The 18,100-nt window shown below is 43.6% G+C and overlaps 1 protein-coding gene across 2 annotated transcripts in view; it reads right to left on the reverse strand.

Moving 5' to 3' along the window:
• Positions 1-18,100, reverse strand: part of TMEM209 (transmembrane protein 209) — a 344,927-nt gene that overhangs the window by 307,710 nt on the left and 19,117 nt on the right. For both annotated transcript variants that reach the window (XM_086918908.1, XM_086918907.1), the window contains exon 2: positions 6,952-7,034. In XM_086918908.1, the coding sequence (XP_086775034.1) occupies positions 6,952-6,958 (7 nt within the window). In that variant the 5' untranslated portion in view covers positions 6,959-7,034. The remainder of the gene's footprint in view (positions 1-6,951; positions 7,035-18,100) is intronic.

An 18,100-nucleotide genomic window follows, 5' to 3' on the forward strand; every position in this document is an offset into this window, starting at 1 on the left:
CAACACATGCACAAGTGTTGTAGTAATCTCTTCCAAAGTGAACTACTACAAAACCACAATAGCAGTCAAGTAACAGAGATAAGGTCTTCTTTAAGGGAGTCATCAACTCATTAACCAGATCCCCAACTCATGTCTGTACCCCATTGTAAAATCAATACAATCTACTGTCATACCAAATCCAATGCTCCTCATCTTATAAGAGAATGTAGACACGCTTATAATAAAATTTTGTCCCAAACAAAAAAAACTTGGGATGATGCAGTGTGGGAAGACCTATTAACAGCAGCTAAACTAAGAGATCAAGGCACCTTTTGGAGCTTAATATCCAAAGGGAACAGAAAGGGTAGATCAACCAAAGATGTTTATTTAGATGAAAAAACTTGGTGTGACCATTTTGGTAAAATTTACTCAGAAGATGAAGAGGGGTTGCACACACAAAATTCAGAGTACAACTTAGAGTTGAGTATTGTGCCATTAAACTTTAGTATAGAGGAGACTATGCAGGCAATAGGGGCTATTAAAGCGGGCAAAGCCCCAGGACCGGACAGGATTCCTGGAGATCTATTAAAGCATGATGTGGAAGTATGGGGCCCATACATTAACTTTTTATGTAATTCTATAGTGGCTGTAACGCCAATCCCTGAAAGTTGGAAAGGGGCAGAAATTGTAACAATATTTAAAAAAGGAGATCGTTATGATCCGGGGAATTACCGCCCGATTAGTTTAATTGTCCTTTTACAGAAGGTTTTTGCCAGGCATATTTTAAATCAACTCATAGGATGGATAGATGAGACTCAAATATTATCTAAATACCAGGCAGGGTTTAGACCAAACGTTAGTACAGTAGACCAAGTGTTCAGGTTCACGTGCATCTGCTGGAAGTACATTAACATAAGGGAGGGCAGTTTGTATGTGGCATTTATAGATTTGCGGGCCGCCTTCGACCTCGTCCCACGGAAACTTCTGTGGATTACACTACTAGACATGGGGTCCCAGGCGAGCGACTTAACGAACTTATTCGACTACACACAGAGAACTATGCAAAAGTTAGATGGGGAAAGGATGGTGAATTATCAAAGCCCATACCTATAAGCCGTGGTGTGCGCCAAGGATGTGTATTGGCACCTACGCTATTTTCATTGTACGTTAATGATATACCCGCGCATCTAAGGGACTGTGACCGTGACTCTCCTAGGTTAGGAGATGAGGCAATCACGGCATTGCTTTTTGCCGATGATACAATCCTCATCTCACAGACCCCAAAGGGCCTTCAAAATCTGGTGAATTCCTTTAATGGTTACTGCGAAAAAAAAGGGGTTGGAAATAAACTCATCCAAAACAAAATACATGTCAATAAATCCCAAAAAGTCTTTCAAGAAGAATCTGGCCTTAAACAATCAAAAATTGGAATATGTAGAGAGCTTTAACTATCTAGGTATTATACTGGACAGCAATAGTTCTTGGAAGGGACACCTGACAAAAAGTAGGTTGGCTTTCAAGCAAAATTCTATGCCCATCCTAAAAGTGCATGGAGCTAGTGACTCTAAAGCCATCACACCAGCACTGGAAGTCTTTAAAGCAAAGGCCCAATCGGCTGCACTTTACGGTGCCGAAGTCTGGGGGCATAGTTGTAAACATAATTTTGAACGGGAAGAAAACCACTTTGTGCGCAGGTTATTAAAAATACCAACTAGAAACCCCTAGTTCCAGTATTCCTAGATTTGGATCTTAAACGGACAGATCATCAAGCAGCTCTTAGGCCACTGATGTATTGGGTAAGGTTATGGACAACCCCTGAGTTGTGAAACTATAAAAATGGATTGATAGAAATTACCGAGATTGATGAGTACAAGAAAATTGCATGGCTAAGACACATTGAACTTTGGTGTATCAGGTTAGGGCTGTCCCATTTTTGGGACGAACCCCAGAATATGACTTCTGTGTGTAAAAAGATTCTAAAAACTACCTACTGGTCTTATGTAAATGACGAGCCATCTCACTATCCATCTACTGGTACATTGACTCAGAAATTTTTGTCCATAAAGGACAATGCTGCATTCGAATCGTTTATGGATGAGATAAACCCACCATTAGCAAAAACTTTATATTTGCAATTCAGATATGGGGTATTACAAACCAATGCTCATACATGCAAATGATGGGGAGATAGCAATGATGAGGGTATCTGTACCCTTTGCCCATTAAAGGCCAAGGAAGATGATGCCAATCTATTGTTTTTCTGTTCCGCCTATGCGTTACCTAGACAGCGCTGGATAAAACCCTTGTGTAAAAATTTGGGTGTCAGGACGCATAAAGAGGCTGAGCGTATCATAAGGTCTAATACCTCACAATTGGTGGTTTTTTGTATAAGCAGGTTCTTATTCAATGTGTTCCTTACTAGGAAACGTTTTGGATATAAACTATAAGGTTACACTGAAATCTGCCGATTTCTCCCATAATGTAAAATAACGTAGAATGCACCGAGTTCACTTTTTGTACAAATCATGTGGTTTTAAAGATTTTAATTTAGGTTCTATTCTGGCTTTTTATAAGGAATTAACCTTTTTTATGGTTTTAATCAGATTTTAGGTAATATGCATAATTAATTGCACAGAATTAATTGTTACTCTGTCCCACTATATTAATTGTAAGTTGTTATGTGATCAATTGTTGTCTAAGGCTTTTTCTTTTAACTCTTGTTTGTAATGTTTTTTCTTGTTTGTACTTCCTGCTTTTATGGCTATATAAGCCGAAATAAAGTTGAACTGACTGACTGACTGACAATGCTCCTTCTTACATCATGCCTTCCATCCCTACTTGGATATACTCAAATAGCCCACACAGTGGCACTCAATGACAGACTGGTCCCAAATACACCTTTTTGACATCTTCCCTTTATTCCTTTCGAAGTTATTTACTGGTAAAGTACCAAACATGCTGAATAAGGTATTTGATATACATTATATGACAATCAACTGTGTCAACCTTCTACAGCCACGATGATCAGGGTGTAGACCATGATGAAACTTACAAACAGCCACACATATAGTGGAGGAAAACCTTCACAAACTCTACAATGGTCACCAAGGCCTCCAAGTATTACATACTGGGACCCTAGGACATTTATGAACACATTATTTAAAAACTACCCGTCTGCTCCAGGAACACCAATGTAATCCAAAAAACTAAAATATTTTAAATCAAGCACACTACCCAATTTAACATTTACTGTATTTTAGTTTAACAACAAGCATTAGAATAATAAATAGTAATGCATAAACAGACACAAACCCGAAGCTGAAAACCCCTTTGCAATGTTCCCTTTCAAAAAGAAAATCATGCAGAGAACAGGCGCACAGAGACCGCATTCTCATTAAATGAAACCAGTCTAGCGTGGCTTCCCATTGAAGGAAGATGTATATACAAGACAGCCTGTATCACCCACAACGCCCTACCTACTAAAATACCCAAATATCTAGAAATTAAACTATTGAAAGCAGGAAAAGGCCAGGCTTGGAGCTGCTCCAACTCATCTTGTACCTCTTAACTTAAAAGTAATCATTGCAGGCATGCTCCTTCTCTGGAAATGCCCCAAGATTTGGAACTCACTCCCAAAGGACCTATGCTGCAACCCCTCCTTTTCATGCTTCAAACTGGACCTTAAATCTCTAATACTCATACTCAACTATTACAACATTATTCACATGTTGATATAAATCTTCCTAAGACCCAACCCTACTTTGAAAAACAATTCCGTCTGAAAGACCTTATCCTACTGACTATGCAGACTCAAACCTGTCCTTTTTACCTCCGCCCAAATGCTGGATTGCTATATATTTCTGTATCCATACTGTGGACTTCTTTACTTTTTTGTTTATCTTATGACTGTTTGAAACCCAAGTTGACTTATCATATACTTCTTGTAAACTACCTCAAAATATGTAGAGCACGGACACTATTGGGTCTAGCCAGCGATGTATCAAATGGAAAAAAGGGTCTCTTTAAGGCAGTAAGATGTTCCAATGCCTCAGAATTCAGTGCAGAGCTGTATTATTTAATGCAGTTCATGCTTACGTTCATTAAAACAAGGCTCAGGTAACAAGTGGCGCAACTTTAGCTTTATGTTTTGTCTCACTAGAACATAAAAGTAACATCTCCTTACCAGCTATGTTAAGCTGGCAAGATGGTTCATTTAGTTACCCAGTTGCTGCTTACGAAAGCAGTCATCTGGACATTATCAGTTAAAGTTTCTGACGGGCCAGCTCAGCTTTTCATCAAAAGTCAGCAAATAGAGTACCATTAGATTTTAGAATAGTAAAACTTGCTCTAGAACAGCACACGTGTGGTATTAAGCATAATATCAAAGTAACTTTTAAGTTAAGGAGAATATTTATAGCTTTGTTTCCAACAGATAAGAATTTCCCTTCAGCTGTGCCATCAGTCACATCCCCAGCTCTGTTAGACAAATGTCCCTGCACTGGGGAAACATAGTCTAGTAAGTGGCAGTCATCAATAGGCAAAGGACTTAGGGTATGGAACATATGTCTTTAACCAGGACTTGTTGGTACACATTGACAATCCCATCGTAGTCACCGTCACGGTCAGTGAGAGCCATAACAGAGGTGACTTTGTCAGCGAGAGTCCTTCCTCAGCGTCAACAAGGTGGGAAAAGTTGGCACATTCTTTGGTAGGCCAGAAAAGATGCAGGAGCTGGATAGAGACTGCATTCGTTCATCAAGTTTACACTGGAGGCCAGGAGCCTTACCTTCTTAGAGTATAAGGACAATATTAGGGTGACAGCTCAGCCTATCTGGCCTGCAAGACCAACCACCGATTTCAGAGTTCTAAAATAAGCACAACCACATACCTTCTTCTCAAATACACCCATGCATGTAAAACTAATAAGCCAGGCCGAATACTGGAGGCAGCTCACCTTTCCCTTTACAATGCTTCGCATCACTCAACTACAATGTTTTAAACCCTCCAACCTCCCAAAAAAAAGTAACATAACACAACTAATCATCATATCTTTCAGATCACATACAATCCTGCTCAAAATGTAACAACCAGAGAGACCAGGTGGCTTCTCAAACCTTTGTCCAGGCTCAAACTAGTTAGCAGGACAGGGAGTGAAAACTAGAGAAATTAAACAGGGCTTTTAGACTTTTTGTTCCTTTAATAATCTTAATGGTATGCCATCTGTTCTTCTCCCACCTTTTCCTGGGCTGTGGTACTTGTATTGTTCACAGAGGAACAGGAGGGTGGAGTGCATTCCCTACTTGGTGTTTGTTCCAAATTATAGTAAGAAACACTACTTAGTGCTCCATAGGTCCCACGGTGACAAGGTGAGCCTGTAGTCACACTTCCATCAAGGTCTCGCCTTGATTAATAACCTAAATTAGCCTCACCGGTACCTACTAGCCTATGGAACACTGATAAGTGTTTCTTTATATGATTTGTAACAAACGCCAAGTAGGTGTATGGTTTACATTTGGCATGCAGAGTGTGTGATTGTATAGCACTTGACACTTCTTAAAGTAAAGTAAGGAGTAGTCTCAGGGAGTGCAGGGCGGACTGGTCATAGAGGGCACTGGGCGTTTCCCCGGTGGGCAGGAAGGGTGGTAAATGGTTTTGTACCCATGAGGGGCATGTTTGTTGCTGTGGGTCAGTTTTGTAGCAGCGCTGCAAAATCGGCTCTAGTAACAAAATCACAGCAGCCGTGCAGCAGAAGTGTTCAAGCCCTGGCAATTACGTCAGACAGTCGCCATATTTCAGTAAAGATGAGAACTGTAGGCCTCATTACTCTGTTATTTTCCCTTGCCTGGTACAATACTGACCACACTACATATTTTCAGCTTAGCATGATCCTTGACAGAGGAGATACAGCAGCCCTCATTCTCCTAGACCTCTCTGCAGCATTTTACATGGTCTCACACCCATTCAGCACTTGCATGAGAGTGGTTTCCAAAGACCCACTCCCTGCTGAATCAGTTTCTTCTCAATGGATAGAACACAAGAGGTCAGCCTGGCACCTTACTCCTTGAATGTCCACAACTTAATCTGTGGAGTGCTTCAAAGTTCATTGCTCAGTCCCACCCTCTTCAACACAGACATGATCCCTCAGGCCAATTTCATCTACGCACATGGCATCAACATCCTATACTATGCATACCACATGCAACTCATACTCTCCATCTAGGACAAGACACCAGCATAAGAAACAAGTCCACCGCCTACATGGCCAACTGTTTCAAGCTCCACACTGACAAGGCAGAAATAGTGATGTTCTGCAAAAAAAAAACTCACCCAGGGAGTCCAACTGGTGACTGGCCAAACTCGGAGCCACACTGAGCACCCAAGTCAGGAACCTCAAAATAATTAGAGAAAATAAACTGGACATGACCACACAAGTCAACACGGTCACTGCATCCTGTTTCCACGCATTGAAGAGGGTGAGGAAAACCTTCAAATGCCTCCGGTCACTCATGCCCTAGTCATCAGCACGCTGGACTAAAGGAAGCATGAAATAGCCTCTCACTCCACATCCAAACCTACTCCTCTCTTCTTGAATTCCACAAGAAGGTGAAGACCTGCTTTTCAACTACCCAACCTACCACAGGTAAAGCGAATAGGGGTACGTACAAGTACGTGCACACACTCGTACGTGTACACACACACACACGCGCGCACACACACACACACACACACACACACGTACACACACACACGCTCAGTGCGCTTTACAAATACACAACATTGCTACTTCATTTTTCCTGTCAGTATCAAAAAAAAGTTGGCTTCATGTTTGTTTTAGCCGTTGAACTAGTGTAAACTTTCAACACTGTAGAACTGCTGGCCTTGGAAAGCATTTTATAGTTCAATCTTTAAGAGCAGTCTGCATAAACTGAGGCAACCACCAATCCCTCACATGTAGGGTGAAATCTTCCTTACCATGCATAGCTCAGGTCTTCTGCGGTCTTCAGTGGGATGTACTGGGTGTTAGCGCAGTGGTACGTGACCTGAGAGGCTTCAATCTGAAAACGAAGCAAAAAAGTGAATAAGAAACAGGGCGTAAAAGTAAAAACAAGGAGGTATAGTGCTCGAGCCAGTATGAAATGAAACTCTGCTTCCTGTTTTTATCTATGTGATTGCTATCTAGGTGTGTTTTAATTGGCATTATCAATAAAACAACAAAATCACTTCAACCCACCTCTGTAAAAACACATCCTCTTTACTCTCTTTCAAATCAACTAAAATTTAACAGGAAATATGACTCGGATAGAAATTCCATCGAAGGCAGTCAAGCTGGAGACTAAACAGATCTGGGTACCTAGAGCACACTTTGGTGACCTGCGTACAAGGCATGGTATGACAATTTGTCAATACTGATTTAAAGTGCAGATGTGGCAGGGTGAGGCTGTTGTCTTAATCCTGATAGGATGGTTTTGGATATTTTGTTGTTCTAAATCCTGAATACAAATTCATTGAATATTAAAACTATGACTGCAGTAGACAGGGAATAGAACTAAAATCTAACTGCTTCCACAGTTGCTACTAAGATTCTACCTGGTTAGTTTGATGCACAACCCGATTTCAGAGATTAACACATGACTCCTGTGCCTTCTTTGCAGAAAAGTGTACTTTTTGAAACAACAAACACAGAAACTTTGTTTTGACATCACTAAACAGGTCTCTGAAAGGGAATTTGTGGTGGGTCCTGAGTGCTCATCAAAAAACCGGTTAAGGTCAGGAAAGGGGAGTCTGATTTTTCTCTGTCCACGTTCACTCCAGGGTTTTCGGCATCTGAGTGCAGGAGAAAGAGGCAAGATTTTGCAGACCTCGTCAAAGCTTGCAAGGGTAGTGGTGATGTCGGAGAGGTCGCCATTACGGCCCATATATAAAGCAGTTACCATCTGCGTAGCGAGAAATTGCTAGAGTTCGATCCCCTAGAAGTATCCTCTAAACATCCTTCCCATAACCCTCGCCATTGGTGCATCATACCGGAGAAAGTATCATTTTAAGCATGAGATTTCCCAGTCCATAGTGTAAGTAAGCGAAAAAGATGGGCAAAATTTAGAGAATCAAATGCCTTCTCTTGATTCAGCACAAGGCAGACTGCTCGAGGACATGGTCCTGAGCCAAGCTCCAGGATTTAAAAAAACAAAACTATGGGGTGAAAATGCTTGACAAATTGGAAAGGGGCGGAGACACAGTCCGCAAACTCCGTCAAATCGAATCAAGGATGATAATCAAGCTCAGAACGAAGCATCCGAAAGGGATGAATTTCGGAGAGGATCTGCACATTCATCTGGAGTGAAATATTCTGGAAATGAAATGGGTACTATACCCTGGAATTTCAAAAGAACTATAAACTAAAGACTTGGGGTACTATACCAGACAAATGTTTTGTTTAAACAAGCCACAGTAGACTATTAGTCACATGAGTGCAATAATTGAATAGCACACAAAGTCTTTCTTTTGTTTTAAAATTTTCATTTCACTAAGAATAACTACAAATCCCATAATGCCTCATAATAGGCTCACTATGGGAGAATAAAAAGCAACACTGTGGAGGGACTAACCGACCGTGAGCAAGGCCAGTTGTGGCTGAAACGCGTTGGTGGGGTGAAGTTAATAAAAAGGCTTAAAAGTATCCTGGTTGTGCCGCCTCTTTTGTATACAAAGATTTTCCAGGGTCAGGATCCGACCCCTGGGCAGAGCACACACTGCGGAGCGCTCTCGTTTGGCTTTAGGATCCCGTTGTGTATCGATATATATATATATATATATATATATATACACACACATACATACACACATATATACATAATAGATGAAATATACATAGCAAAAATAAAAGGCAGTAAATGTCTAGACATAATTCCTCATAGGAATACATGAACAGAGAAAAAATACCTGTAGCCTATTCCTGTCATTATGTTGGTCCAAACTGTAGCCAATCAGACGCCAGCAGCCCTCCAGAACCTGCTCCTCAGAGCTCAGTACCTCAGATTTTCTACCGCATGTCGTGTGTAAGGGAGTCTCCCTGAGCTCTGCTCAGTTTTCTCTTATTTTCTTCAGGTTTTCCTGTGTTTTTTTTTTGTTTCAATATGTCTACAAGTAAGAAATCTCTCTTCAGACCTTGCTCTTCTTGTGGAAAGCTGCGTCTTTATTCAGAAGATGCACACAGTAAGTGTATTTACCCCACCATGATGTGGGAAAGTGTAAGTTCTGTAGAACTTTCTCCACAAGAACCCTTAAGGACAGGGAAGGCCGTCTTCTGTTATGGCTTCAGAGACTTAAGGACAAGGATGGTGTAATTTCGGATGTCGAAAGTTTCACTTCTGGTCGTTCCCAAGCAGTATCTAAAAGGTGATAGTGTGCAGGAGTTGCCCTGACCTTTCCTCAAAGACCTGGCTCTCAGGCATCTACTGCTCATGTTTTTGTGAGAAAACATGCCTCTGCGTCGACGGGAGCGTCGACAGTTGTTCCGACGACGAATTCGGCCGTCTCTGGATCGTCGACGACATCAGTGACGACGACGTTTGCTTCTGGATCGTCGATGACTGTCTCGTCGATGTCATCGTCGTTGACGTTGACGAAGGTGACACTTAGTTTCAAGACTGTATCGTCTATCATTCCGATTGCATCGTCATCGACGAAGAAGCCTCCCCCGTCGACGGCCCAGTCAACGACCGTCCCGTCGAAAAAGAAGTCATTCGTCGTAAGCCATTACCGTCGACGGCGGTACCGTCGACCATACCGGATTCCGCCATTGGCGACTTCTTCTACGTTTGCCTCTCTGCCATTGTTGCCATTGTCGTCCACTGGATCTGCCGATGTTGAATCTCTTCACCAACGCCGCAAGGTACCAGATTTCCATCACCAGTGATGCACAGCTTTCCTCGCCCTTGTTTGCCACAGACTCTGAGCAGGACTCAGAGGAAGATGTCCACGAGTCTTTGAGCAGCACGTAGTCCATCTGATTTGGTCATCAAATGCCAGGATTATAGTAACGATAATGAGGACCAATATTTCCAATATTTCCAACAGGAAACTCCGCAGGTTCAAGTTCCTACTGCGACGTTACCCTTGTCGCTCATTTCTAATCTCCAGCATATGTTGGACGACTATAAGAGACGTTTCCCGGCATCTCCACAGGTTCCTGCAGTCCCTTCTATCCTGCCACCTGTTACTGTACCGGCTCCGGCTCCTCTGGCGCCTCTGCCTATTTCTGCTCCTCAAGTTCAAACATCTGTTCGGATACACACGACTCGAGATGAAAATGATGACGATATGGCGGAGTGGGATAACTACCAAGTTCAAACACCGTCCCCTTCTCCGGTCACACCAGGAGATTCTCCTCCTGTAGATATTGCAAGTTTCCATCAACTAATAGATAGGGCGGCCCTACGTTTCAAGTTGCCTATAGTCCAGAGAGAGGAGGATTGTTTTCTCTATGATTTTAAAAATCAGCCATTCAAACAAGTTCATACTGTGCCCATTATTGACTTTATATGGGCTGAAGGAGTAAAATTGATGAAGACCACAAATTAACTTCCGGCTCAGATGCCCAGGTTGGAAAAGAACTATAAAGCACCTGTCCACTCAAGCGTGTCTCATTGGACAGCCAAAACCAGTCTGTGGTTACACAAGCAGCTCAGCGTCGCTCTCGAAACCCTGCGTCTACTGTTACTGCCCCACCAGATCGCGAAGGTCTTCGCATGGATGCTATAGGCCGCAAGTTTTCCACGATGGCTTCCACCACAGTGAGAGCAGCCAATGCTTTGGCCATTTTGGGCCGTTACATGGCAGCTTATGTGGACTTGATTCCGGATGCGTCAAAGGCCGGAGCCTTGCAACATCTCCAAGAAGGAGAGAGAACATCGGAAGAGATGATTGATTGTGCCATTGACGTCGCCTGTACGGATTTCCGGCAACTCGCTGGAGCGGCTGTTTTACGCAGACAGGGTTTGTTGCGTTCCACTTCTTTCCGAAAAGAGGTGCAGCAAAGATCCTGGATATGCCGTATGACGGCGAGTCTTTGTTTGGGGCTCATATTGATGAAGCGTTGCAGTCCATCAAAAAAGACACTGACACTGCTCGCTCTCTTGGAACCTTGCAGTTTAGGAACAGCCCTTTCGGGGTGCAAGTGGACGCGGCACATCGTCTACTTTGAGGAGGAAACAATCAATACCGTTCCTACAACCAAGGTAACCAACGCTATTCTAACACCCAGCAGTAGTCTTCCCGACAGCAGACTTCTAAAACCTATAGAGGGAGATCTTCTTACAGAGGATCTGCTCCTAAGCGACAATGACTTGCCTTCCCCCCAAAAAGTTGGAGGTCAAATCTCCCTGTTCTGTTCTCAATGGTCCTACATCACCTCGGACCGTTGGGTTCTGGACATCGTAGAGAAAGGCCATGCTCTGGAATTCATCAAATTTCCTCCGCCCACCCAACCTTCCGGTCCACCACCAGCACACATCAGGGAACTATTACATCAAGTTCGCCTTATGATATAGAAGGGGGCCGTCGGACTTACGAGCACTCAACAAATATCTCATTTCATGGCAACTATCGACCTCCAAGACGCCTACAGGGGTGGGGGAATCATATCTCCCGACGCCCGAACCAAGTAGATTGTTATAATGGGCAAGAAGATTTAATGTCTATTTTGTCCGATGGACAAGTAGATATTAAATCACTAAAAAATATACAAGCTGAGGGCACTCTGGAGCTCACAGCCAATTCGAAATACATTCGGAAAGCCTTTAGAGGCCTTTGAGAGGCTAGAAGCCCATGACTGGGCTCTCGCCAGTGATTGGCTGGGGGAGTCTTGAGTCAAAAGTCAGCTCCACACTGGTGCTGCCTGCCTGCTTAACCCAGCTGCTGAACATGCAAGGGTGAGCGAAGAGGTAGGAAACACGTTTTCTGCTGCCAGGTTCCAGTTCCTTGGGCCGGGAAGCCTTGCGGTCTCTCTGCCGCTGTTTGCTGCGTGCCTTGATTCCCCCTTGTTCACTGGTATCCGTCCAAGGCAGGCCACTCGTCTTTGGTGCGCTTTGGCACACTTCCTGGAATCGGGAGCGGCAGGTTTCTGTCTCAGACACACTGTATGCTCCCCACAGTGGTGTAAACATTCGCCTCCACAGTGCGGTGGGAGGGGGGGGGGGGGGGGGGGGGGGTGCGCCCCCCCCCCTGATTTAATTACTTTTCATTACGCAACTGGCTCTCCCGACGGGTGAGTCAGTCTGATAATGGTTTATGCAGCGGTCACAGCGTTAAGAAAATGACGTGAACTGTGATGCTGCATGTTATGGGCTGGGTTCAGTGACATGGGGGCAGGGTCAAATGAATGACATGTTAAAAAATTTACAATATAGTGGGAAGGAGACAGACGATCAATACGGCCCCTGTTGTAGTGTAACACTGGAACCTGTACAGCGTTGAAACACGATGAAAGGAAGTTCACTATATAGAGATATTGATCTTAACTTTGTCTCTGCTTTTATGGAGGACGAGAAAACAATCATACTTTAAACACCTGGCAGGATTTCAGAAAATGCTGCCTTGCAAGATTATGCAAGCGCTGTAAATATAAACATTTTTTAAATAACATCTTTTTCCTGTGGTTATGCAAATAAAGTAACATGAATAAAAGAACGGCCACATAATGCAGCAGACAGAAGGCATCTTTGTAATTCAGGCAATGCTGTGTGTGCAGCGTGTTTCACACTGTTCACTCTTGCCATCGAAACGTCGCAACCCAAACGAAGTCTCCCTACCCCACAGTCTTGCTTTTTCCTTATTCCAATACCCCCACCTGGCCCCCATCCCTTCACTCCACGACTTCTTGCTTAATCAGTGCCCACACTTTATTTCTAAATCTTGCCACTGCGTCCGTGTCAATTTTTATAGGCTTTAATCCTGTCAAGAAACGGGTTATTGTCCACATTTTGGACTCATTACTGTGACTCTGCACCTTTACTTGGTTGCATATAGCATAATGCAGCACATTTTTTAAAAGGGTTACTTCATTATTTTCCCATCTGGCCACGTTAACGCTGTCTATATACATGCTTTGCCTCATTACTTTCAGATGAACTCCCAAATACAGCAATAAGCAATGTAAAAGTGACCAGTCACTACTTGCGATGGGCTTTCCACTGAGCGGCAGGATGTGTCCCCAACTTTTTAGTAACGTTTGATCTGTTTGAGCTAGAATCAACATTTTTGGTTCAAATTTGCAGTTTATGTAGCATGTGATGAATTATATTTCAAATGATGTGGAAAATGACGCAGCTGTATAACCTCCTAATTAGAGTGGCTCTGTATACGAGTCACAGATATACACAGGATCTACCATCAGTGGGGGATCATATATAATTTGCTACAATATAAAATGGCAAAAATTGCAGAAGCAAACTCAATATAAAACAGAAATTATCGAAATATAAATGTATAGGTCTCACAATCATGTTTTATTGACAGCTGCTTGGAATTATACAATATTCCCACCTCAGAATTTTATGCAAACACTGTAGTTTGTTGCTCAGTTACGTCAGCCGTAAAAATAAGTCAATATCAGATCCAAGGAAAAGTGACTCTTCCACCTGTGTGAATTCTCGTCCTATGTAGACATAAAGGTTTGTTTTTCTATCACTACATGTTTTTCCGGTGTGCCTGTCTTAGAGCATTCTTTTTGCATGTGCCCATTTTAAAATATCTAAGCATCACACCTTAGACCCTTGGAATGCTCAGCTTTTGAAAGAAACAAACCGATTTAAAAAAGTTGCTGCAACATTAAAACTGTATATTTCACCTGGCTTCCCACAACTCCCATGTCAGCATCCAGCAACAGAATTACACGATTTCCCAGAAGATAACAGACATCTGGGTAGGCAGTGGGGGCTGGGGACATTGGAAGGAGAGACTAGTGGCAGAGAACTCGGATTTTAAAGAAAAGAGTGACTACTTTATAAATCTCAGTGAGAGAAACTTGCACATCCATTGCTGAGCTGCACGTCTGTTTGGGAAGCTTACTCTGCTGGTGCCATTACTATACCAGTACTGTGAACAAGAGAACCCTGTACTGCTACGTCCAGTGCTCCATATACTTCTGTGAGAGAAGAATGTGGAGATGTAGCAGTGAATACCCATTAATATAATCACACCACACCTGCCCAGCAGTGTAAAAGGAGAGATTGATTTAATTGCCCATTCCTTCCTCTTGTGTATTTTTTAGTTGTGGATACTGTCGCACTGAATCACAGCACCTCTGCTATGTAATGTTTGCTGCCCCATGAACAGTTCATAAGCTCTGCCAAGAAGTGCAGTTTTTTCTATCCACACATTTTATCAGCGCATCACATGGGAGTATTTTTGAAACTGGCAAACTACGAGTTGGCGCTAGGATGGAGAACACCCTTCTGTCCTACAGGTTCATATTCTAACACACACTCTGTGCCAAAGACGTTCAAGAAATGTAGTCAATTACTAGTCTGCATATCTACCTTTAGGTACTAATTCTCAACATTTTAAAATCTGTCACATGAATACTGGTTGATAATTGGGTGCAGTGCACGCTGATGCATCTGCACACATGCTGTACAACCAGCCTGTACAACACTTGCATTTAAGGGTAGATGACCGTGCATTGAATAATTGGACTTGCATTGAATACATATATTGGACAGTATGTTGCACTGATTGCAGTGAAGCTTCTCTCCGTGCAGATCTACTTTAGTTAGTTATGGAGTAGGTAGGGCAAGCAGATATCTTCCCAGGGCAAGTAGATTTCTGTGACATTTTGTCCCTTGGCCAAGCAGATTTTTTAAAAATTTCCACACCCCTGGCCTACTTCCATGTCCCTATTCTCCCGCGACATCGGAAGTATTTACGTTTCCGCGTGGGACGGAAGGATTTCCAGTTCAGAGTACTGCCCTTCGGCCTACGTTCAAGCCCCTCGCGTCTTTACGAAGGTATTGGCTCCTCTAGTAGCTTATCTACGTCTTCAGGGTGTACATTTTCCTTACCTGGACGACTGTCTCCTAAAATCACAGTCTCGCACACAGCTGCTTCAAGACACTCGCCTGTGTCAGGAGGTGTTATGCTCCCTCGGTCTATCCATCAACATGGCCAAGTCCCAGCTGCATCCAGCAACCTGCAAGAACTTGTATGGGGCCACGTTGGATACGACTCTTGCAAAAGCATTTGTGTCTCAGGAGCGACAGCTAAAGATTCTTCAATTGGTGTCTCTTTTACGGAGAAGACAGTCTGTTTCAGTCCGACTATTGAAATAATTTCTGGGAATGGCATCATCGTGCATTGCATTGATCCCAAATTGCAGACTACGGACACGTCCCATTCAAGAGAAACTGTATGGACAGTGGTGTCAGGTCACCGGTTCCTTCAACGACATAGTCTGTGTCACCACCCGCATGAGAGCGGTCCTCAAATGGTGGGCGCGGCCTTCCAATCTTTCGACAGGGTCGTCGTTCCTTTCCATTACTCCGGAACTTACTCCGACGACGGACGCCTCGTTGGAAGGATGGGGTGCTCATCTTCAAGGCCTCTCCATAAAGGGCAAAAAGACTTTGCCTCAGAGAGCCTGGCACATCAACAGGCTGGAGTTGATGGCCATTTTTCTGGCGCTCAAGTCCTTTCATCTCTTGATCCAAGGAGAGTCAGTCCTTATTCAGACGGACAACACAACCAGCATGCATTATATAAACAAGCAGGGCGGAACAAAGTCTCCAATCTTGTCGCAGCTGGCGTAGGCGATCTGGGACTGGGCTCTAAATCACCAAGTCACTCTCGCTGCGGTCCATCTACCAGGAGTTTCCAACATCCAAGCGGATACCCTCAGCAGGTCCACGTCATCGACCCACGAGTGGAAGCTGCATCAACAATCACTCGAGCTGATTGTTTGGAGATGGGGGCATCCACCGCTGGATTTCTTTGCCACACCACAGAACCGGAAATGCCCATCTTACGCAAGCTGGCATCCCCACCGAGGGTCACAGGGCAATGCCCTTTTGATGAATTGGTGCAATCTGTTTGCTTACGCTTTTCCTCCAATCCCTCTGGTACCTTGGGTATTGTGGAAGATGCGGAGACAGCCTTGCCACATTCTTCTGATCGCCCCCAGATGTCCCCGTCAGGCGTGGTTTTCAGAGCTACTTCTTCTATCCCAGTGCGAGCCCATCCATCTTCATCCTCGGGTGGACCTTCTCACAATGGACAAGGGTCAGATTTGCCATCCAGACCCCTCCTCTCTGAATTTGTCAGCTTGGAACCGGAGCACCTTGAATTTGTTCACCTAGCCATCCCGCCAGACTGTAGAGACATTCTAGCTCAGGCCACAGCTCCGTCAACTGTTACAACCTATGAACTTAAATGGAAGAGATTCTGCCATTGGTGCGCAGCTGCTGGGGTCCATCCCATTCATTCCACGCATGCGCAGCTCCTTCCATTCTTTTTGCAACTTGCTCAGTCTGGACTCTTGCATTCAACTTTGAGAGTTTTCTGGCGGCAATTTCCCGTTTCCAATTTCCAGTTTCACCTCACTCTGTTCTTCCAGGACAATACACCAATTTTTCAAAGGAATATTTCACAAATTCCCACCTATTCGGCGCCCTCCTCCTACTTGGTACCCTAACATCGTGTTCTCACAGCTTATGAAAGCACCTTTCAAACCTATACACAAGGCAGACTTGAAGTTTCTCTTCGAAGGTTGCTCTTCTCCTTGCGCGGACATCTTCACGTCGCTTAAGTGATATCCATGCCTTCACTATAAATCCTCCATTTCTGCAGTTTCAACCTGACCGTGTAGTGCTTCGTACTAATCCCACCTTCCTGCCCAAGGTGCCTTCAGATTTCCACATCAACGAACCGGTTTTCTTAAAGAATTCCTTTGCTAATCCACAGTCTCCAGCGGAGCAGCGTTTGCACTCCTTGGACATTAAAAGATGTTTGAAGTTTCACATCAGCAGAACAGCCCCTTTTTGCAAAGCTGATCAACTGTTCATAGCTTATGGACGTTTCCACAAAGGGCGTCAAGTTACCAAACCTACAACTGCTCGTTGGGTTTCCTCGGCCATTACTCTTTGCCATCAATAGGCAGGCAAGCCTCTTCAGTCTTCTGTGAGGGCCCATTCCACCAGGGAGATGTCGTCTTCAACTGCCCTGTTCGCCGGTGTGCCGCTGCATCAGATCTGCAGAGCAGCCACGTGGTCCAGCAGGCACACGTTTACGAAACACTACTGCTTGGGTGCCTTCAATGAGGCAGACACTGCAGTAGGACAGGCTGTGCTTCGCAATCTTTTTCAATAAGGTGAGCCTCTGTCTTCCCTCCTCCATTATGGTTTACTTTATTACTGTATGACTTGCATGACTATATACATATTTGGTCTTATAAGTCTGTTCATGTGTGTCATGGCTGGGAAGCTTTCTTCGGATGTTACTGCTTTCTATTCTATATTCAAGCATGTGAATCTATGAAAGACACCCTAATATTGGAGAAGAACAATTGTTACTTACCTGTAAACAGGTTGTTCTCCAGTATTGGTGTCTTTCATAGATTCACATGCGACCCGCCCTCCTCCCCTCAGAGGCTCTCTTCTCCTCAGACTCTGTGGTCACTTGTGTGCTACGGAAATCTGAGGTACTGAGCTCTGAGGAGAAGGTTCTGGAGGGCTGCTGGCGCCTGATTGACTACAGTTTGGACCAACATAATGACAGGAATAGGCTACAGGTATTTTTTTCTCTGTTCATGTATTCCTATGAGGAATTATGTCTAGGCATTTACTGCCTTTTTGTTTTGCTATGTATATTTCATCAGTTATGATTATATATATATATATATATATATATATATATATATATATATATATATATATATATATATATATATATATACATACACACACATATACATATTATTGCTATTTTATTTACAGTGGGACTCCCACTCCGACGACGGGGAATATTCAAGCATGTGAATCTATGAAAGACACCAATACTGGAGAGCCACCTTTTTACAGGCAAGTAACAATTGTTCGTATCGTCTATCACTGTGAATGCTCCTGCTTCCACCAGG

Source organism: Lissotriton vulgaris, chromosome 1_1 (genome assembly GCF_964263255.1).
Source record: "Lissotriton vulgaris chromosome 1_1, aLisVul1.2, whole genome shotgun sequence".
NCBI lineage: Eukaryota > Metazoa > Chordata > Amphibia > Caudata > Salamandridae > Lissotriton > Lissotriton vulgaris.